The sequence below is a fragment of the Macaca nemestrina genome, chromosome 11, assembly GCF_043159975.1.
Source record: "Macaca nemestrina isolate mMacNem1 chromosome 11, mMacNem.hap1, whole genome shotgun sequence".
Taxonomy (NCBI): domain Eukaryota; kingdom Metazoa; phylum Chordata; class Mammalia; order Primates; family Cercopithecidae; genus Macaca; species Macaca nemestrina.
In genome coordinates this window covers 87810779-87834450 of record NC_092135.1, presented here as the reverse complement: position 1 = coordinate 87834450, position 23672 = coordinate 87810779, and the positions used below count along the sequence as shown (strand labels likewise).

The 23672-nt window shown below is 36.1% G+C and overlaps 1 protein-coding gene across 12 annotated transcripts in view; it reads right to left on the bottom strand.

Annotated features, from left to right (window-relative positions):
* LOC105468226 (PMS1 homolog 1, mismatch repair system component) overlaps positions 1 to 23672 on the bottom strand; it is a 90337-nt gene that overhangs the window by 9512 nt on the left and 57153 nt on the right. For 9 of the 12 annotated variants that reach the window (XM_071073067.1, XM_011718318.3, XM_071073066.1 and 6 more), the window contains 6 exons: positions 22608 to 22724; positions 15722 to 15844; positions 14377 to 14520; positions 13331 to 14220; positions 3843 to 4325; positions 152 to 282 (listed from right to left, as the gene is read on the bottom strand). In XM_071073067.1, coding sequence (XP_070929168.1) covers positions 152 to 282; positions 3843 to 4325; positions 13331 to 14220; positions 14377 to 14520; positions 15722 to 15844; positions 22608 to 22724 — 1888 coding nt within the window. The remainder of the gene's footprint in view (positions 1 to 151; positions 283 to 3842; positions 4326 to 13330; positions 14221 to 14376; positions 14521 to 15721; positions 15845 to 22607; positions 22725 to 23672) is intronic. The other 3 variants (XM_071073071.1, XM_071073072.1, XM_011718319.3) reach the window with 2 other exon arrangements.

The window sequence follows — 23672 nt, the reverse complement described above, 5'->3', positions numbered from 1 at the left end:
GAGGTGATGTGTTGAAATAAATGTTTTAACATAGCTGACACTGGTGAGACAAAAATATACCACCATATCTGTAAATCATGAAACCCAAATGTAACTCTTGGAACAAGACTAATTTTTCCACACCAGAAAATAATAAAACACACTATCATACCTGGTATCAATTTTATCTTGAAACCATTCGCTGTAAGACGAGGATCAGACAGGTAAGTTGATCCACTGTATCTTTGGTCATCTGCTGTCATTTTACATAAAACGTCTAAATAATGAGATCCATTAAAAAGACTGAAAAAGAAATTATGGCCCTTTAACTTATTAAAAACACAAAATAAGAGGGTTTATGGGAAAAAGTTAATCCTAGGGCCCTTTGACAAGTGTTATCATCATTAACCAAAATATAAAGGTATAAGTAACTCTATGAGAAACCACTGTTTTACATTTCTGTTAATATTTTATAAAATACCTACTGCACATAGTATACAGAAAGGAGGAACAGAAAGAAGACAGTCTGTCTTCTAGAATGTTACAAATTGAATGTGAAAATCTAAAAATGGCTCTCTCTAAATATAACACAAATGAAAACTTTATAAATAATTTCATTTTATTCCTCCAAACAAACACAATAATACACTGTCAAGTTAGGTGGTCCATCCTTGCCAAATTTTCAATTGCTATTCAAAGTTTCTTCTGTAACAAAAAGATAAACATGTATCTCTTTCTTCTAGGAACTAATAAATTAATCAATATAGAGTTTGGGAGAGCTTCCTTCAGTCTACTGCAGGTCTGGCATGTTTCCCAAAGGTGGTATATGAAATGATTCTGAGTGGTGTAAAAATTTGAGGAAGCCAAAGGTTATCTAGGGTACAAATCAACCGCACATACTGGTTTTAGGCTTGGTCGGGATGTGTTAGTCATTGCAAAAAGGTGTCTGTTGGGGTTGATATGAATAGTTACCATTTTGCCACTCCTTCAAAGAATATTTGAGTGCCCACCCTGTGGCAGATACTGTCCTAGGTATGCAAGGCACTGTTCTGTGTTCCAGTACACTGATGTCTTTGCTTATCAGCTCTGAATGGTTGAAGACCCCAATGGCTGTGACAGCTGATATAATAGAGAAGAGAGCTTTGGCTATATATCACATGTACTCTGCTTCATCTAACCAATATCCTAAAAATCGATCTGAGAGACAGTAGGGATGGTGGTGATGGTGATGATTATGATACTGTATAGCAATTAATGGTGCACACTCCACAGTTAAACTGTCTAGACTGTAATCTTGGACATACAGCTTATTTACTGTCTATGTGAGCCTAGGTAAGTTATTTAACTATTACATTTCAGTTTCCTCAGCTATAAAATGTGGATGATATTATCTACCTCATAAAGTTGATGTGAAGATCATGAAAAAACTTTGTCAAGTTCCTATCATATAGTAAATGTTCAATAAATATTAGCCATCATTAAGGTTATCATTATTAAGCCCTTACTTTATACTTTATAGATACCTAAATTATTCCATTCAGAGGTAAGTTACACAAATAGCATTAGAACTCCGGCAAGAAAACTAAGCCCAACCTACAATTACCCTGTCCACATTGTTGCATTGTGGGATAAATTAGTCCATGACTCAGTTTTGAAAAACTTACATCATTAACTGTGATGGGGATGCCACATTCCAAAAGAAGGAAGAAAAACTATTTTGAATTAATCTTTATTCCTGTTTATGCTCAATTAAGAAAGATTTTTTTTCAGGCCAATATGGTCCCAAAATAATAGTTTTTAATGTATTTGTTTTTTGAAGAACAGAACATCACATAGAAAAATATTTTTAAAAACCTATAATTTGAAAAAGCACAAAAATATTTTTGAAATTTAAATGAAGTTTACAAATGCCATTCAGAAAAGCTGTCAAGTCTAAAAATTCAGATGTACCCTAGTTCTTTTTTAGGGAAGATAAAAGCACCATCAGGTGTTTAAACTGTTTGAATGTAGCCTAAGGCACTATTTTCTAATTGTTCCTCTGACAGTTTCCTAAACCAATCTCAAGACTATACTATGAAAGATACTGGATTTTGGTTAATGTGGTTGCTGTTTCCTTATTTAAAAAGACAGACTTAACAGATGTTTTTCTGTGTTCTGTCCCTGTTTTTTCCTCCTCCAATGATGGCAGTGTCTTTAACAAGAGTTTCAACATATTTTATAAATGATTTCTGCTTTATTCTTGGAAGTTCTGAAACAGAGTTATCTAATGATGTGTCCTAGGGAACAAATTATATCTCTTTAAACTTCAGGTTTTTATTATTTTTGTCATGATTCTGTTTCACCCGTGTCTGACAGAAAAAGAAATATTAAATTAAAAAAGGGAAATGTTAATAGTCATTACTTATTTTTTAATCTTTAAATTTTTTTTGTCTTCCCAGGCTTTGTCATCCAAGGTTATTTATTTTTAAAGAAAGCAATTTAATCATATAAACTAGGAAAAGGAAATACCCTATATTACAACCAATATAAAATTATTTCAGGCAAAAATCATCAATGAATGGCACCATTACATGGAAAGGTTGATGGGGAACTTTCCAGTGAAAGACAGGCTGTCATTAGCTGAACCTAATGATAGTGCCTTTTGATGTGATGAAATATGAAGTACATAGCCAACCTAATAAGTAGATTCATCAGAAAGTAGAATCTAAATCTATTTAGCCCTCCTGAGCTAACCCCCAATTAAACATGGGGGAGAGAAGCTGAACACCATAAGAAAGCAAATACAGACAACAGAACATTCCACTGAACAAATGACTCAGTATCTGTAATAATAGAGTGATTTTTAAGATATATAAACAAGATAACCAAATGCAGTATATGGATCTTTAGATACAAATTAAATATAAATTTTTTAAAAACCTGGGAAAAAAGGTATTTTGAGATAATGAGGAACAATTACAAGGAATTATTATTATTTAAGGTATGAAAAAGGTATTGTGGTTAGGTTAGAAAACAGCCATTTTTTGAGAGAGATATATTGAAAGATGTAGGAAGGGGAATTGTTCTAAACTACTTTGGCAAAGGAAAGAAAATGCACGTTTATATACTGTATAGAAAGGTAAAGCAAATGTGGCAAAGTCTTGGATAATTACTGATAAAGGTATGCATCGTATACTTCTATTTTATTATGTGTTTGAAAATGTTAAAACAATGAGTACATAATGGAATAAAGTCATGGCAATCTAACTTCAAAATTACCCTAGAGAAGTCACTAATGTACAAGAGAAATGAGCTTCATATTTATTAAATGTAGAAGTGAACTATCCAGAGTATTCTAATATTATTTACAAACAATTCCATTAAAGATTAGAAATCAAATACATATATATATATTTTTTAATTTTTATTTATTAAAAAAAAATTTTTTTTTTGAGACAGACTCTTGCTCTGTCACCCAGGCTGGAGTGCAGTGGCACTGTCTCAGCTCACTGCAACCTCCACCTCCCAGGTTCAAGCGATTCTCCTGCCTCCACCTCCCAAGTAGCTGGGACTACAGGTGCATGCCACCATACCTGGCTAATTATTGTATTTTTAGTAGAGACAGGGTTTCACCATGTTGGCCAGGCTGGTCTCAAACTCCTGACCTCGTGATCCACCCACCTCGGCCTCCCAAGGTGCTGGGATTACAGGCGTGAGCCACCGTGCCCGGCCTAGAAATCACATTTTTAAAAGATTAAAATAAATAAATAAATACCACTAATCCTTACTAGGAACCATTCTCAACTTTCTATCTTTAATTTCTAATCTAGTTTGAACTATTATAATAAATATTTTTACATTTAAAAAAGATTGTATCATCATACCTCTCTGTTAACATAATTGGCTTTTCCAGTGGCTCTGCAGGAAGTTTATGATTCTCAAGAAGTCTTTTAAATAGCAGGGCTTCTTCTACTCTATATGGATTTAATAACATTACCTCTGTTTTGGATGTCATTAGCCATGCATCAGGAAACCTGAGACTGTGGATCAAGCAAGGTTCATCCTTCTCTTCTAAGTCAACTTTGTTTTGTTTCTCAAAATTTATTCTTAAGTTTTTCATAGAAAAGGGGATCTGTACCATTTTAATATTTTGACTCCTTTTTTCAATTTGGGACTGAAGGAGTTCATCAAGTTTTGGTTGATTAGATAATGAGGTTTTCAACTTGTGCTTCTGGGCCAAATTCCATGCACTGGCGGGTTTTATCTTTTTTCTGCCATCTTTTAATGATATTTGTGACTCCTGTTCAATGGCTCTCTTCATTTGACTATTGTATCGTTCCAAGTCTTTAGTAGCCTTCTCTTCATATCTAAGAACAGAAATAAAATAGAATTAATGAGATCATAATCAGAAATATATTAACCATCTGAATTTTATAAAACTAAAGAACTGGTATTCCAGGTATAGTAATGACAAAGGAACATGTATTAGACTAACTCCTGAATATAACTATGATAAACACTGAACAAAATATAAAAATCAGTTATTGGCCAGGCATGGTGATGGTTCATGCCTGTAATCCAGCACTTTGGGAGGCCGAGGCGGGCAGATCACCTGACGTCAGGAGTTTAAGACTAGCCTGGCCAAAATGGCGAAATATTGTCTCTACTAAAAACACAAATGTTAGCCAGGCATGTTGGTGTGCACCTGTAGTCCCAGCTACTTGGAAGGCTGAGGCATGAGAATCGCTTGAACCCAGGAGGCAGAAGTTGCAATGAACCGAGATCGCGCTATTGCATTCCAACCTGGGCGACAGAGCGAGACTGTCTCAAAAAAAAAACAAAAACAAAAAGAAAAAAGAAAACAACAAACAAGTACACAAACAAACAAAAAACCCTCAATTATTTAAAGTAGGCACTGAAGAACAGCCAAAAGCAGGAAGAAATTAGAATGGATTCACTCCTTGGGGAGTGAAAAACGAGACAGAGTCCCACATTTATAGGACTTCTAACCAGAGGGCAGTCCTCAGTATTAAGGCGGACCAGGGTGGTCAGAACTCAATCAGAAAGTTGCACTCTTACTAGCCTGAGTCTCCAGGACACAGAGCTATCTGCTTCCAGAACAACTGAAAATTGAGAAAGAAAATCCCAGAAAATTCCATGTGTGGGAACCCAAAGAAAAACAACCATTAGAAGGTTAAATGAGCTGAACAGAGATTTCAGCTGCTGCCCATTGCAGGGGAAACAACGTTTGGAATCTGAATTCCACAGTTTCATGGCCTGGTGAACACTTTGGGCTTTCAATTAAAACTGGAAGAGGGCCACATCTTAGGATAAAAAACCTATGTCCTAAACTAAGGAAGTTGCCCTGGGACCAAGAACAAAATTGAAACAGCTTCTCCCTAACAAAGTATAAAACAAAACCTCCATAAGCTCAAGGTGATCTGTTAGTAATTTAAATACCTGGTAGAACAAAAATCAGCACTTTTCAGAAGAGGATAACAGAATCTAGAATTTTAAGCATACTACCCACAATGCCTGCTATACAATCAAAAGTTACCACTCTAACAAATAAAACAAGAAAACGTGAGTCATGGTCAAAAGAAAAAGTGGTCAGTAGAAGCCAACCTCAAGATGACCCAGATGTCAACATTACCAAAAAAACCACTTAAAAACAGGTTTAATAAATGTTTAAGGTATTAAAAGATTATCATGAGAGAACAGAAGGGGGAATCTCAACAGATTAGTGGAAATTATACAAAAAAAATACAATGGAAATTCTAGACCTACAAAATACAATAACAGAAATTAAATATTCACTGGGCAGGCTTAACAGCAGATAAAAAGATGGCAAAAGAAAGGGTCAGTAAAGTTGAAGACAGATCAATAGAAATGATAAAATGTGTTGTTTTCACAGAAAAGTGAAGACAACTAGAAAAGCACTGCAGCGACCTAAGGCAAAACAAATGATCTAATATATATGTCATGGGAGTCCCAGATAAACAACGGAAAACTGGGAAAGAAAATAAAATGTGAAGAAATTAGGGTTGATAATCAGCAAATTTGGAGAAATACAACTTACAGATGCAAGAAGGTCAACAAACCTCCCAAGAGAATAAATGCAAAGAAATTCACAGGTAGGTATATTACATTCAACCGCTGAAAACCAAAGATTAAGATAAAATCCTGAAAATAGGAAAAAAACAGTACAAAGAGGAAACAGCAAAAATAATGGATATCATAAAGAGCAATGCAGAGGCAGATGACAGTGAAATTTTTTTTTTTTTTTTTTTGAGACAGAGTCTCCCTCCATCCTCCAGGCTAGAGTGCAGTGGCACAATTTCAGCTCACTGTAACCTCTGCCTCCCAGGTTCTAAGCGATTCTCCTGCCTCAGCCTACAGAGTAGCTGGGATTAGAGGCGTACACAACCACCCCCAGCTAATTTTGTATTTTTAGTAGAGAGGGGGTTTCACCATGTTGGCCAGGCTGGTCTCAAACTTCTGACTTCAGGTGATCCACCTGCCTCCGCCTCCCAAAGTGCTGGGATTACAGGCATGAGCCACTGCGCCTGGTCAACAGTGAAATCTTTTAAGTGGCAAAAGAACCCAGAATCCGGCTATATCATTAAAAAAAAGTCCTTCAAAAATGAAGATGAAATAGACGTTTTCAGATTAAGATGAGAATTAGTTGCCAGTATATGTGCACAATTAAGGAGAGTGACACCAAATATAAGTGAAATTATACTTACAGGGTTTTTACATTTTATTAACTCCAAGTAGATTATGATAAGGATGCATAATGTAATCACCAAAGCAAAAACTAATGGAAACTCAATAAAGAAATTAAAATTAGATACTGAAATATATTCTTTTAACCCTAAAGGGCTCCTCTCCCCCCCAAAAAAGGAGGAACAAAAGAACAAAATGGAGATAGGACAAACAGAAAACAAACAGGAAAATGGCAGACCTAAACCCAACCATATCAATTATTACATTACATGGACTAAATATTGCAATTCAAAGGCACAGATTATCAAACTGAATTTAAAAAGTAACACCCAACTTTGTCTACAAGCGTTACATTTTAAATATAAAGATGGGGATAGTCTAAAAGACTGAAAAAAAAAGATACACCATGCAAATAGTAAGCATAAGAAGCCAGAGTGGCAGGCAACAGTATATACTCCTACCTCAGTAACTGACAGAACTAGAGATCCTCCTCAAAAAAAAAAAAAAAAAAAAAAAAAAAAAAAATCCTCAAAGCTGTACAAGATTTTAGCAATATTATCAACTACTTAATACTTAACTGACATTTTGGAACACTACCATCTAGCAACTGGAGAATCCTGATTCTTTTTAAGTGAACATGGAACATTTGTTGAGATAGAACATACACTGGGCCTTAATTCTCATTACTTTTCAAAAGATTGAAATCTAACTTAGCATTTTCTCTATCCATGAAACACTTAAATTAGAAATGAAATATCCGGAAAAGCCCCAAATATTTGGAAAGTAAACAACATAATTTTACTCATAATAGCCCCAAACTGGAAACAACTCAAATGTCCATCAACTGGAGACTAAATAAACATATTTTGGTATATTTATACAACTGAGTATTACTCTTTGATTTAAAAAAAAAAAAAAGAAGAACTACACTGGCTGAGAGGTGGCATGAGGAACCATTCTGGGATGATGGAGATGTTCTCTATTTTGTCTGGGGTGATGTTTATGTGTGTGTAGACATGTATGAAAATACATTAAATTACACCGTTAACATCTCTGCAATTCACATTAGGTAAATTTTACCCAGTTTAAAAAAAAAAAAAAACATTTAAGAAAGCTTTGAGCCATAAGCAATCAGAATTTCTAAGAGAGGATGAATAAAGAAATGGATTAATTCCGGATCTGAAGAGTTCCTTATAAATCTGCTTTAACATCAACATAGAATAAACAATTCCCGAATAACACAAAAGAAAATTTATGTATATAATACTTCATTTAGTAACTGCTAGTGAAATTATAGTCACTACAATAACCACAAAACAGAAAGTATGTGATTAGCTAATTGTTAATATTTTTATTCTCATGTTAGTCATCAATGAAAAGATATATTTGGATAAACTAAACACACCCAAACCATCTAATTTAACTCAATTTCAAAGGTACAAGATAATGGATGTTTGAAAAATTATACTGGATAGATTCTAAGAACTCAAGAATAAAAAAAAAAAATTACACTGGGTAGAAAGTTAAGAGATCTTTTTGTCAACAATGTAAGAAAAATGAAACTTCCGGGGCCAAAGACCTAGCACAGCGGTTATGTCACCCCTTTTCTTAAAAAGTGATACCTGGATCCCACCCTCAGAGCTTCTAATTCTCTAGGCCGAGGTTGAGATTGGGCAGCTCTGTTTTTACAGAGCTCCACAGGTGATTCCATTACATACCCAGAATTGGAAACTACTGCTATTTGTTCAGCAAAGTGTGGTGATGAAGCACACAGACTCTGAAGACAGCCTGGCTTGGTTCTGCCACTTAGTAGTTCTGTAAACCTATGAAAATTATTTAATCTTTCTGTGTCTCATTATGCTCAACTGTAACATATGGATAATCTACATCTACTCAGTTTTGTTGTGAGAAATAAAATGAGTTAAAGTGTGCCAAGTACTTAGAATACTACTTAGCACAAAGTAAACGGTGATAAATGTTTTGCTGTCATTATTTTCTACCAAGAAACAAAAATCTCACAATGAAGGGGCGAGTAATGGTTGGAAATTAAGTAACTTTGCAAAAAGATTATTTTTTAAGAATGTTTTAAACTTGGGACTAGAGAATTAAGGTTATCTCTAATCTCATGCTCTTAAAACACTAACTGAATTTTATTTTATATATATATATATAAAATAATCTCAAGGGAAAATATGGAATGTGAAGAAATAAAAATATTATTGAGAGAACAGTGCTGTTAAAAGTGAGATTTAAAAGACAGGAGATCACAGCATGGCATGTAATTTGTGCTCGGTGCCTGTCTGCTGAATGAAGAAATGTTATCTGAATAAGATTATTCAAAAAAGACCTTGTTTCATTGTAAATTACATTAAAAAATGGCTCCTTTGGTTACTTACCATGCCATATTCACAATTTTAAAGTTATTATCTACTTAGAATCTGAGGTTCTGGAATAGCTATATAAAACACATGATTTTCAATAGTTTACTTTCAACAGGTCCTAGAAATAGTATTTTTAGCTCTTAGACATTCAAATTAAAGATTTTTCCTGTGCAGTGGTAAAATGAGTAGAAAACAAAGGTCACCATTTGTAATTACTTATAATGTGCAAATTTTCACATATGGTACTCATCTTTGGGAAATATAAAAAGTTGTGTCCAAAGGAATATTAAGTAAATGTTAAGTAAAAGCAGCTGCTACCATTGTACTTAATGTCAAGAAGGGATTTAGTAACTTGAATGGAAAATATTAATCCTGATTTGACCAGAAGTCAATTCAAATAATGTTCTCGTGACTAAACACTGCATTTAGTTATAAAATTTATCATTTTCATAATCCCCTAATTGCAATATTTTTCTTAGTTTAAATAGCAATATATTCATAAATACTGCAAGTGAAAAGCTCAAGCTAACGTCAGCTGAGACCCCAGTGGTAGGGCACATGGCCCAAATCTGGATTTTAATCCACTAGAAGAAAGGTTAGGAAGGAAAAAAACAAACAAACAAAAACTCCAGAAAGGAAGAACTAAAACAATGGAAGTAACCCCCTGATTCCAAAATCCGTCCCAAGCTCTCATCGGAATTTTTTTTTTTTTTTTTTTTTTTTTTGAGACAGAGTCTCACTCTATCGCCCAGGCTGGAGTGCAGTGGCCAGATCTCGGCTCACTGCAAGCTCCCCATCCCGGGTTTACGCCATTCTCCTGCCTCAGCCTCCCGAGTAGCTGGGACTACAGGTGCCCGCCACCTCGCCCGGCTAGATTTTTTGTATTTTTTAGTAGAGATGGGGTTTCACCATGTTAGCCAGGATGGTCTCCATCTCCTGACCTCGGGATCCGCCCGTCTCGGCCTCCCAAAGAGGAATTTTAATAACTGAACAATCCTGATCCTACTCCTTATTCAAACTCTTTGTTATAGCTTTGAGAATCTTCCATTATCCAGCCCCACCTTCCCCCAACTTTCTTTACACATACTCCCTCATATTCTGTTCCCGTCATAGAATCTTATCTCCTTAATAACACCATGTTCCTTCTAGCTCCTGGGCCTTCTCACATACTGTTCCTCCAATCTACACAATTCCCTAAAATCCTTCTAGTTAATTTCTATGCAGGGAAGCATTACCTGTCCCAGAGATAATATTAAGTCCAACTGCCAAGTTTTTCCCTAACTCCTTATATTTAAAACTTATGTCTTAAAGCTCATCACATTCTTGTTTAACTGAATCTTCCTTACTAGCCTACACGATTCATGAGTTGGGAAAGTATGTTTTATTTGTGACTATCTAGAGTACATCAGGCCTTATACACAGAAAACCCTTAATATTTCCTAGTTGAAGGAAGGGAAGGGAAAGGAGGGACAGAGAGAAGAGAGGAAAAGGAAAAAAGGAAGAAAAAAGGAAGGAAGAAAAGAATGGACTGAAGGTCTACAGAAGAGGAGTCTACTCTCATATCCCTTAATATATGTTAGAGAATTTAGTATCATGGAAAGAATGCCAAGATAAAGACAGGGAGAGAAGTGGTAGCTAGTACGATTCTTGGGTATGATATCATTTTTGCTCTACCTTCTCACTAATCATGATACTAGACTCAACTGATCATGGTCCCAGAACCCTGGCTCTGAAAGGTTCTAACACAGCACTCTGTGACATACAATAGAACTCTCATCCCAAGATACCTATATTTTCTTCATTGATTTCTTTTTTTTTTTTTTTTTGGAGACGGAGTCTCGCTCAGTCGCCCAGGTTGGGGTGCAGTGGCCAGATCTCAGCTCACTGCAAGGTCCGCCTCCCGGGTTCACGCCGTTCTCCTGCCTCAGCCTCCCGTGTAGCTGGGACTACAGGCGCCGGCCGCCACCGCGCCCGGCTAAGTTTTGTATTTTTAGTAGAGACGGGGTTTCACCGTGTTAGTCAGGATGGTCTCGATCTCCTGACCTCGTGATCCGCCCATCTCGGCCTCCCAAAGTGCTGGGATTACAAGCGTGAGCCACCGTGCCCGGCCTTCATTGATTTCTATTTCTGGCCTCCAAATTCAATTTAATCTTGACTCAGCAAATGAAAAATGTTCTTCTCAACAGAAAAATTCCCTTTCATAGATTAAAAACTGATCATATTGACATTGTGAGCAATCATTTACTATGTGTTAGTAATTATCCTGTATCATAACACACAATATATTATTTAATCCTCACAACAATCCATGAGAGACTGTCCACACTTTTTAATAAAAAGCTAACAAAGAACTGTGGTTAGAACCCAGGTGAAGCTTCAGAGGTCTTGACCATCAATGCCTCTTTTGTCTACTTTAGGGCAATGTGAGAGAAAGTAAGCTTGATTCCAGAATATTACCTGGAATATTCTGGTAATTGATGGTAAATGGATTTTTAGATGAAGTCTATTAATCATAATCCTAGGAACCTGACACCTTGGGACCCGCAAGGAGAAACAATGCAGACATTCCCCAAAAGGCAACTGGAAGGGTACCTGCTGTTGTGAGGCTGCAAAGGAACAGTCAGCAAGGTAAGTTTCCATCATAAGCCTGTACACTGTCCCTATTTCCTTGAGAACTTGAAATAACTATGATTTTTTTCTATTCTCAGACAATTCTCAGTTCATTTCCCCGGGCAATGCAATTCAACTTTTGTGGACTTACTGTATTTAAAAGTTAAGTCCCCTCACCTTTAAACTGCATAGTTGTGTCATTTAGGTAAAACTAAAGACAATCACAACTGTGTGAACCTTATTTGCATCATGATTCAAAACAAATCTTTAAAAATCTGACATTTATGAAACAATTATAAATTTGAACACTGAGTATTTGCTATGTTAAGGAATCTATACCTTTAAAAAGTTATGACAATTTTATTATGGTTATGTTTAAAATATGAGTATCTTTATCTCTTAGAGATACATACTGAGATGATATGCCTATGATTTGCTTCAGAATAATAAAGAAAGGGAAAGAAAGTGAATGGAAGTATGGATGAAACAGGACTAACAGGACTGACCATGAGATGATGGGTGGTGAAATGGGGTAATGGCTTTATACTTAAAAATGTCTACTTTTGTGGATATTTCCAAAATAACAAAATACAATAACCATTCCCACTTAAAAAAAAAAAAAAAGGTGACAAAAAAAGGCTGAAGAGAAAAGCTTTATGGGGGCTTTTCATTTTGGTATTAACAGTGGTCTTTATCATTTTAAATTGATACTGTTTTTATAAGGCTGAATAAGCTAAGGAAAGAATGAAAAAAAAATTGGTCAAGTATCTAGGGAGTTTATCACCAAAAATAAACTCCAGACGGATTACCTTTAAAATTTTTCCCACACACTTGATATAATATTGAGATACTTAGATACCTGTATATGATTGGAGGTATAATTTTACTCTCATTTTCTGCTGGGTTAGATCACCAGAACGTAATATTTTGTGTTTATATTAAGTGTCCTAGTCAATTAAAAACATTCATCATATTATTTTGGAACATTTATTCAGATAATCTAATTTAAACATGGCAAGTACTATTTTAATCAAAGACAGATCAAATCACCTATTTACATAATAAAAATACCCACTATAGTTTATAAGTTATAATAAATAATACATCTTAGAAGCAAGCCTTAAGTTATACTGAATAGAAACAGTATGAATGAACAACACTAAATTGAATCGCCAATAATACAAAATTTTTTGTGTTGTGCTACATATTTTGGAGACCAATTTAAGAAAGGGATTAGTTAAGATATTAAAAACACCAGTTATAACTGTTCCAATGCAAAAGCTTTTAAAAAAAGTTCTACAACAGAAAAGTCATTAAACATAAAACAAAACAAAAGAACATAATGGTGGTTTGAAACTGAGAAGATGAATGGAAAACCTATAGCAAAAAACTTAGTAAATCAAAAAACAGTTAAGGCTTATATTAAAACAAACAAAGAAACAAACAAAACAAAATAAAACGAGCCCCGCCCCAACAAAAAACCTAAATTAGCAGGAAAAAAAGTGTTACCAAAAAAGGTACTTTATCCAAGCCAAAGGTATTTTCCGATCTGCTTTTCCATAAATAAGAAGTGAAAAAAATTCTTTTTGAACAGTGAGTCATATAGAATGGAAATAGCTGAACATTCAAGTCACATGCAAGCTCTGGAAACTTACTTCAGTTTTTCGTCTTCACTCAACGTCTTCCACAGTTCTTCAATTTGTAGTGTTGCATCCTCTAAACTAGTCTTAGGATTTTCTATGAGAAACTGAGCACGATGATCTTGAACAAAAAGAGCACTTGCTGACATGGGTTTCTTGATTACTCGATTGCTAAGTAAATCATAAGCTGTAACTTTTCCAGATTTATTATCTATTACATTTGATTTTTTGTTACATGGATCTTCATTAAGATTCATTTGTTCAGGACTTGGATGATTATTATTACTTACTTTACATGGTAAACTTTTTTCAGGCACTAAAATTTTCACAGGTTCAATATTCTCTCCCACTGAATTTTTAAGTATATTTCCCCTGCTCCACTCATCTGCAGAAATTTCCAAAGAGTTTTCAAGACCTGCTTCTTCCTCATTTTCCCCACTCTCAGCTATATGGTCTTTATTGTCATTTTCTGACTGGGTGTGCTTAACGGAACCTACAAAACAAGTTTTACTATATTCCGTCTGAGTGTTCTCCCATGATAAATTACTCATTGAAATGTCTTGAAATGCATTCTTAGTGTTTTTATCAGTGTTAGAAATTTCACTACTACAATGACCATAACCAAAGTCACCAGCACTTATCTGGTGATTTAAACAATCATCAGTGTTTTTTCCAGATTCATCATTATGCATATCATTTTGGAACGGAATGACTGAAGTATCAACATTTGAATAATTCTTTCCAGATGATTCCATTTTATTAAAAAGCACATCTGTTTCTGCTGTTTTACTAAGAACGATGTCAGCTGCGGAAACATCTGTTTCATTATTTTCATAAGAATTTGTACTAGGTAATGGTCCATAACAAGTCGTCATCAGATTTTCAAGAGCAATTAAAACAGATTCCTAAAAATACAAATTAACAAATGTTAGGGGAAATTATGAAAAAATAGACAAGATTTTAAATAATAAAAAAGAAAAATATAAACAAATCTTTTTAATATGAAAACAGGAATATATGTTTATAAATAGCGTAACAAAAAATTATCTGAAAAGAGTTACCTTATTTTGTAATAATACTTGACTTTTATCTGGTGTTAAATTTACATCAACATCAGCTGTAGGAACGCCGATTTTCAGAAAGAAAATAGGATACAAACGAGTAGATTCCTTTAGGCATTTCAGGTTGTAATGATGTCGGATTAACTAGAAATACATGTAATAAATAAAAGAAAAAATAATATGTACATAAAGAAAATATCACCAAACTTAAAGTACAATAAAAACAAGCAAATTCAACTGAGAAATTGAGTAGATGCAACTGCTTATTAGGAAAAGCATTATCATAGCTGGGCACAGTGGCTCATGCCTGTGATCCCAGTACTTTAGGAAGCCAAGGCAGGGGGATCACTTGAGGTCAGGAGTTCAAGACCAGCCTGGTCAACGTGGTGAAACCCCATCTCTACTAAAAAGTAGAAAGATTAGCAGGGCATAGTGGCAGGAACCTGTAATCCCAGATACTTGGGAGGATGAGGCAGGAGAATCGCTTGAACCTGGGAGATAGAGGTTGCAGTGAGCCGAGATCATGCTACTGCACTCTAGCATGGGCAAAAGAGCAAGGCTGCATCTCAAAAAAACAAACAAACAAACAAACCAAAAAAAGTGAAAAGCATTATCTAAGTAGTAATACTCCTTTGGAGGCCTTAAACCTAAATGAAGCACAAACATTCATAACAAGTACAAACATGCAATGAAACTGGCTTAATAATTAAAAATCACAATGTCATGTAAGTTCTGAAGGCTTAGGGTTCAAATCAAAACTCTGGTGTGGTGGCTCTGGCTTGTAATCCCAGCACTTTGGGAGGCCGAGGCAGGCAGATCACTTGAGTACAGGAGCTCGAGATCAGCCTGGCCAAATGGTGAAACCCCATCTCTACTAAGACTACAAAAAAAATTAGCTGGGCATGGGGGCAGGTGCCTGTAATACCAGCTACTTGGGAGGCTGAGGCAGGAGAATTGTTCAAACCCAGGAGGCGGAGGTTGCAGTGAGTCAAGATCACGCCACATGCCATTGCACTCCAGCCTGGAGAGCAAAACTCTTGTCTCAGGAAAAAAAAAAAAAAAAAAGCAAAAAAACTACTAACTCTCCAACTCTCAATTTCCTGGCTATGTGGCCTAAGAGAAACATTGAACATTTGTTTCCTCACTATAAATGGGGATGATAATGCAGTCCAGAATTGCTGTGAAGAATAAGAGAGACATCATATATCTTTTTATCATGCATAATGCTTAATAAATGATATTGTATTTCTTTTTCTTTGTTTTAGAGCAAATTCTTGGAAGTAGTCCTTGTTACAATGTGACAAATTTTCAATTCAAATAATTTTTTTTTTCTAAAGCATATTACCTTTAAGATATCTTTTTGATGTACTGGTCGACTGTTTATGAAGATGAAACTTCTTTCTGGTGTTGAAAGACTAGTGAAAGAGTGGTCTGCATCACACTTTGGAAGAAATCCACTGAGATAAATCTATATAATAATTATAGAATATGCAATGTCAACAATGTAGTTCCATGGGTCTAGCTATGCACACTTTGAGAGGTATAAAAAAAATTAAAAAACAGATTTTCATCTTAAGGTCTAAAAAGCCATATACTTCCTGATAACCACGTCTCAAGTATTAACATTAAATAAAATAGTAAAGCATGCTACACTGGTGCTGTGTGCCTTTTTTGCAATTCTATGGAAAAATTGGCATTTACAAAATCTTCAAGAATGGTTATACTTTCAGATATTTAACTGTCATGGGACGACAGCATTCACTCTCTACTCAACCTTTTTCTGTCTTTTAAAAGTTTCCTCACATTGTGACTTTTCTCTGGCTGTTTGTCCTTTTCTCTTTAACCATCTTTTCCTATAAAGAAGTTGCTGTTTCTATCTTCATTCTTAGTATGCTATATAAAGCCAATCTTACTGGGTTTTCATTTCTGAGTTAAAAAAAAAAAAATCTTTTACTCTGTATTAACTTCCTCAGAGCTAAATACTGATTGTACTGTTGTACTTTAGCTTCATTTTTGTTTAGAAAACTCTTTCTATAAAAATTTTACTGGTTATTTATATGCTATCTTTCTCTACTTTACAAATGTATAAAGAGGAAAGAGAAAAGGATACTAGAAAAGAATACCAGAGAGAAGAGAAAGACATTGAAGGGATAGGAAGCAGAGAATATGCTCCCACTTTTATCTTTAGTTAACGAACACAGCTAAAGACAACATACTATACTGTTAAGGATATAAGACAGAGCCAGACTGACAAGGTTTGAATCCCAGTTCTACCACTAGCTATGTGATTTTTGTAAAATTATTTAAAATATATGCTTAAAATCTCTTATCAGCAAAAACTAGAACTAGATGTGTTATTAATCTGTCAAGGAACACTAATAGTAAAATTTTAGCTTAGGTTGAGAAAAACAAGCAAGTCACTGGCGGTACTATTTTTAGTTAAGCAGGAACCGTGGGGCTCCTTATTAACATAGCCTGTAAGCTGCCACCTATGTCTATGACTATCCCTGTCCTTGGAATTAAGTGTTTAAGGAGATGCATTACCAGTTTTAGAACACTAAGTGCATTATTGTCACAATGCCAAATTGTGCCAATTTGAAAAAATAAATTAATCTGTATAATCCATTATAAAATGATACTACTGAATTAACTGCAAAACTTCACAGCATTTAAAAATGGTTGTATAATTTATCAGGTAACATGAGACCCTTCTTAAAGCACCTGCTGGGCATCAGGGAGAGCCTGTTTAAGCCTCTGAAAGACTTATTGGGTTTGTGACTTTAAAAAAAGTCTGCCCTGAAAGGATAAGAATAAAGAATAAAATGAAGAAGAAATATGTAATATTGCTATTGATTTCCTTTCACACCATCGTGGTTGGCCACTGAATAATTACTATTCTAGATCTTGAGCTTTAAAAATGGTTTAGGATAATCTTAAGAACAAACTATGTTTAAGTTACATGGCAAAGTAAAATAAAACAGTAAAGTCTTATAAAATGCTGTAAAAAGTGAAAATCAGGCCACTTCATGGAAAAATAACTTGAGACACCAAATCAGTGCAACAAAATTAAAAATTAGGTAAGACTTTACAAAATTCTGTACCCAAGTGTATTACTCAATTTCCTAAAAAGCAAAACAAAAATTGAAGGCAAAATACAACTACCTCTCTTCCTTAATTGCTTCTCAACTATGGGCCACCTCTCTCTTCCCTTCATCTCTAATCCCCTATAAGCAGGCTTCTACTTCAATAACCAACTCCAAGGGACACTACGCAGCCCTTATCTTATTTGACTCCCTGCAGCCCGACACCCTCACAATTCTCTCATCTGGGAAGGGTCTCACTGAATGAATCTGTTTCAACCTTCTTTTGGTCCTTCTGCTTCCTCTCTGATGCCTCCTTTTCATTCTGGTTTGCTGGTTTCTCCCCTTTTCCTTACCTTGTATAAATGATGATGGTACCCAAATTCCATTATCAGGCCCCTTTTTCCTGCTTTCTAGTTACTCTTCCTAATTTCATTCACATCTACTCAACAACTACCCATACACCAGTGATGCCAAGACACAGATGTATGTAACTTCTATTTCTTTCACTCCCCAGTGCTTACCATCTTCAACTGGCTGTCACAAAAATATTCTCAATGTCACCACATTCAAAACTTGGTAAAATATTTCATCCGACTTCTATCCTGCTAGCTCCTCCTGTACTCCTTTACTATGATAAGGGGCTGTGCCAGCTACCCAGTCTGTCAAACCCATTTCCTCTTCTTAACCCCGATTATACTGATGTAACCTGGCTGGTCTCCTAACACTAATTCTTCTCCTCTTTCAGTAAATCTCCACACCACCATGAAGTTACATTTTTACAGTAGTAATCTAAGTACTTTTGGTCAGGACAGTGAAACAAGTTCATGTGAAACCCCCTTCTCTCCCATTCCAACTGCAAATATATAACAGTGATAAAAAAAAAAATACAAATTTTCAAAAGGCCACCCACATAAAAGTAGTTAAAGATGTTATGATTGCAAAACATTAAACAGGGAGTGATGACTAAAGTCAAATGTCCTATGTGGTCTAGGATCAGAAACAAGATGTGTCAGCTGGAAATTCAATTCTGGTACGGAAATAAGGACTGAAAACACCCCATTCAAGACAGGGGACTGAAATCAGTCTTTCCATTTAAAAAAGGGGGCTCATATAGCACCTCTTCTCCAAAAAAAAAAAAAACACAAAAAAAAGTTTAAAAATACTGTGGCCACTGTCTGGAGCTGCTTGCCAGAGTCACAAGAAAGAACAGAGACAACTCCAAACCAAGAACAAGGCTAAGCCAAACTGGCTAAGAAAAGGGGCCTGTAAAATCTTGGCAGGATGAGGCATGAATTACTAATATGATACCTGCTGTTGAATTGGGACTGGCAAGTGAACTATCTGCCAAACTATGGGAAGGAAGTGGAAGTTGGGGAAAGCAACAACAAAGCAACAAAAACAATAAACCGGCATTCAAGATGATTTTGAAATTAAATTTTCAAAGCATATAGAACATCAGAGATTTAGATAATTTTGTCTCAAGAAAGTAGAAATGATAGAGTAATATGAAAAGGACTTTGAAATTATTAGTATATGTAACATGCTTTTAAAAAAAGAAAAGTAGCATCCACTTAAAACAAGGTAAAGAAATTAGAATTGGTAGCTAGAAATCAAGTTTAGAAGAGAAGAATATGAAAACAAATAAATTGTAAATCCTAGAAACAAAATATATAGTTTTGGGAATTAAAATCAGGCAACGATGAGGAATTTATTCAGAACTTAGCATAAAGTAATGCAGAGATGGAAATGTCAAAGAGAAGACAGATGTCAAAAAGGTAACTTCAGGAGCTCCATCAAGCCCACAAAGTCACGATGGGAAATGCCTCACAAAAGCCACCAGAGCAGCGGCCCTGTTGAGATCACCACCAATAATTAGTTCTTCCCATGTGGGGTCACTGTAGATGGGGGCGGGGGGAAGTACCCTCACATTATGGGAAGAGATATATAAAGATTCTCTACATCCAAGGTTCCCAATGGCCAATGGCACTGTCATTCCAGACTAGTCAAGAGGCCTTGGTGGCCAAGTTGCACATCTTAAAGGTATATAATGGGGACAGAAGTGAGGTGAGTGAGGACAATCACTAACTAGCAGTGGAAAACAACTTAAGATTGCTTTTGGCCAGGGATGGAGAAAGGGCTCAAAGGAATTGTGATATAGGACCAGTACCCTTCAACCATACGAGCCCAGAAACAATGGAGTGATGATGGGTAGCTGGTGGCAACATAAATACAATACTTTAGACACACAGTGCAACAAGAGAAGAGGGATTTGGTTAGATGATCACTCTCACCAGAGAGACACTCAAGTTTATCATTCTGGCAGCCTGTGGAACTGGAACACTAACACATGCTTACCTAATTCCTTCAATCCACCATGCAAAAATAACCACACAGAGGTGCAGCAAAAATTATCATATCTATGAAGGACTACTAGGAGTCTTTATGCAATTCTATCTGTGCTTGCCCACTGAAAATAAAAATTCAATGGGCAAGCACTGATCTGGCAACACATCTCAAAACAGAGGGGAGGAAAAGATTTCCAAGTATAGGACTGATTCATGTGATAGTCCCATTCACTCATGAAATCATAGCTGACCAAAGTCAAGATCAGTGCTTTTCACACTTGAATGAGCACCTGGGGACCTTGTTAAAATGCAAATTCTGATTCAGTAGATCTGGGATGAAGCCTAGGATTTTTTATTGTCAGTAAGTTTCCAGGTGATGCCAACACTGCTAGTCTTCAGACTAAATTATAATAGCTAGAATATCCAGGGCATGATGGTAAAGGTATCAAGTCTAGATCTCCTGCCATAAGCTGCCTGGATTACCACTGTAGGCAACAAAGTACCATGAAGCTACAAGGAATCCAGCAGAATTTAGACAGTAACCTTGCCATCCCAAGTCAGCAACCGTAACCAGTTTGAAGTAGCACTGGAGTGTGTCAAAACTAGAAAACAACTCTTTAGGGAGCTCTGAAAAATAGGACCATGTCACATCATGGCCAACATTGTAGCTGGCCACAAAGGTTGGCCTGAATTGTTCCCTGGCAAAGAAAATCCCAAGAATTACCTGAGTACAAGCTTCCATCCAAGATTTTAATAAAATGATAAGCAATAATTAAGAACTCAATACTACAAAGAGAATGGGAAGGGACCTAGCAGCAGAAGAGGTTTCAACAAATTATGAAAAAAAATGGAAGAGAAGAAAAGAAGCCAACTGCTTAGCACAACTCCAGGAACAGAATTAGGACCTTGATTACTCAACACTAACGTGGAACCTGACAGTCAATAAGCCCAGCCACAAACACCATGTTCCCAATTAGATTTCTTATTCCTGGGGAAAGACAGGAGAATTAGAGGACTGGAGGAAAAAGACCTGACAGGTAAAACAAAACTGACCTCCTAATAAACAGAAATTATTAAAGGAACAAATAATTTAAAAACAAAAATAATTATCTTTAGAGAGACCCAAGTTTTGTATCCATAAAACAGTAAGTATGAAAAAGCAATAAAAAATACTCTTGGAAATTAAACATAACTTTTAAAATTAAAAAAAAAAAATTCAATAGAAGCTTGAAAAAACAGATTTCTCAAAACTCATGGAAAAAATTAAAGATGGGAAACCTGAGAAAATTAACAGGAGGTCTTAATGACAATAGGGAGTTTCATTAAAAAAAACAGAAATTATCAAAGTGATAATGGATGGAAGTACATAACCTGGAGCTGAGAAAGAAATGAGCCTTCAGATTCAAAAGATCCACATCAAGTGCTCAGCACAATAAACAAATAATAAAAGACACACAGACACATCCTTGTAAGGATGAAGGACAGATCCTAACAACTTTCAAATAGAAGAAAACGTACCATCTAGAAAAAAAGAAATGGGCACTTTGGGGGGCCAAGGCGGGCGGATTCTGAGGTCAGGAGTTCAAGACCAGCCTGATCACCATGGTGAAACCCCATCTCTACTAAAAATACAAAAATTAGTTGGGTGTGGTGGTGCTCACTTGCAATCCTAGCTACTCAGGAGACTGAGGCAGGACAATCACTTGAACCTGGGAGGCGGGGGTTGCAGTGAGCCGAGACTGCGCCACTGCACTACAGCCTGGGTGACAGAGCAAGAGTCTGTCTCGAGAAATACAAAACAAAACAAAAAAGAAGTGGAATGCATTGTTTCCCGTTAGCAAAAATGGATAGTAAAAAAATACTCAAGATTTCAAAAATTAATTTCAATCGACAAGTCTATGTCTGCCAGACTATCAACAAGAGAAAGTGCAAGATGAAATCATTCTCAGGCATGAAAATTTTTAGTTGTTTTTAAAATGTGTTTGTTTTGAGACAGGATCTCTTTCTGGCCGAGGCTGGAGTGCAGTGGCAAGATCTTGGCTCACTGGAACCTCTGCCTCCCAGGTTCAAGCGATTCTCCTGCCTCAGCCTCCCAAGTAGCTGGGATTACATGCGCCTGCCACCATACCTGGCTAATTTTTGTATTTTTAGTAGAGATGGGGTTTTGCCATGTTTTGGCCAGGGTGGTCTCAAACTCCTGACTTCAGGTGATCCACCCGCCTTGGCTTCCCAAACTGCTGGGATTACAGGTGTGAGTCATCACACCCGGCCAATTTTTGTATTTTCTTTTTTAGAGACAGGGTCTTACTATGTTGCCCAGTCTGGTCTAGAGCTTCTGGCCTCAACTGCCTTAGCCTCCCAAAGTATTGGGACGGGTGTGACCCACCACGCCCAGCCACAGACATGAAAAATTACCTCTCGTGTCCCCTCTTTCTGTGGAAGTTACTTAAAGATATGCCTCAGAAAAATGAGTATGGGGCCAGACCCAGTGGCTCACACTGGGCGTGAGTCACTATGCCTAGTCAACTATTTTTCTTTTATAGTAGAAAGTAAACAGAAAAGATTCTAAATTGAACATAATTTTTTTGAAAATCATTGTAAGCAACAAACAGAAGATAAAAAGGGAAGCAGGGCTGGGGAAAGAAGTTTAACATAAGCTCTGTATTGTCTCTTTTACCTCACACACATATTTGATTAAAATGTTAAAAGACTAACCTCTTTCTACTGTAACTGCTCCAAAGGGAAATATGTGAACAGCTTCGTAAGTAAATCAGAATTATCAGAGAACATTTTTGCAGTATACCTGAGATTCTTCACAGTGGTACTGAAAGGATTCCATATTGTTCATAACAGCAGTCCCCAGAACTGACATGAGAGCCATCTTGTGATCTGATACTCTGGTTTTCTGCCAAATAACTGCCTAGGGACAAAAATAATACAGATAACTTTTAATACAATTTAGATTTACTGAACTCAAGAAGTCAGTATTTTATTCCTATATTTGGCATTCATCCTCAGCTTAAAATTTCAGTATCGCTTAGAAGAGATTCATGAGCTGTGAGGTCTGACAAAAGAAACTCTGGTTCTGAATTTTAGAAGCTGTGTATGTTGCAGTGTACAATCTATTTAACTTCCCTTTACCTTAGTTTTGTCCTCTTTACAAGATTTCTCAGAGTTGTTGGAAGATAAAAAATCTATATGTAGACAAGCACATATGCCTGTGCCTGGCATAAAATGGTTTCATTAAATATTGATTCTCTCTCCACCTCTAATCCTCACATTCAAAATATAGACTTTCGTGTATATTTAAAAACAAATTGCTGCTTCAAATAAGGTATTACTATTTTACTGAGGATGATCGGCTATGTTACAGGATTTGTATAAACAGTCAACAGGTATAAAAATTTTGGAAAAACCATTCTTAATTAAATCACAATTTAAAATTACCTTTGTACCTTTTAAATAGAGAATTCACAAAATGTTAACTGAATCTCATAAACATAAAAGCTGAATCATGAGGTTGGATTTTTTCACTGCGAGTATGTTGGAGATGAGAGAGAAACAATAGGTTGGCTGCAGTGACTCACACCTGTAATCCCAGCACTTTGGGAGGTTGAGGTGGGCGGATCACTTGAGGTCAGGAGTTCGAGACCAGCCTGGCCAATATGGTGAAACCCTGTCTCCACTAAAAATACAAAAAAGCATCTGGGCGTGGTGGCATGCCCCTATAATCCCAGCTACGTGGGAGGCTGAGGCAGGACAATCATTTGAACTGGGGAGGCAGAGGTTGCAGCGAGGCGAGATCACGCCACTGCACTCCAACCTGGGTGACAGAGCGCAACTCTGTCTTAAAAAATAAAATAAGAAT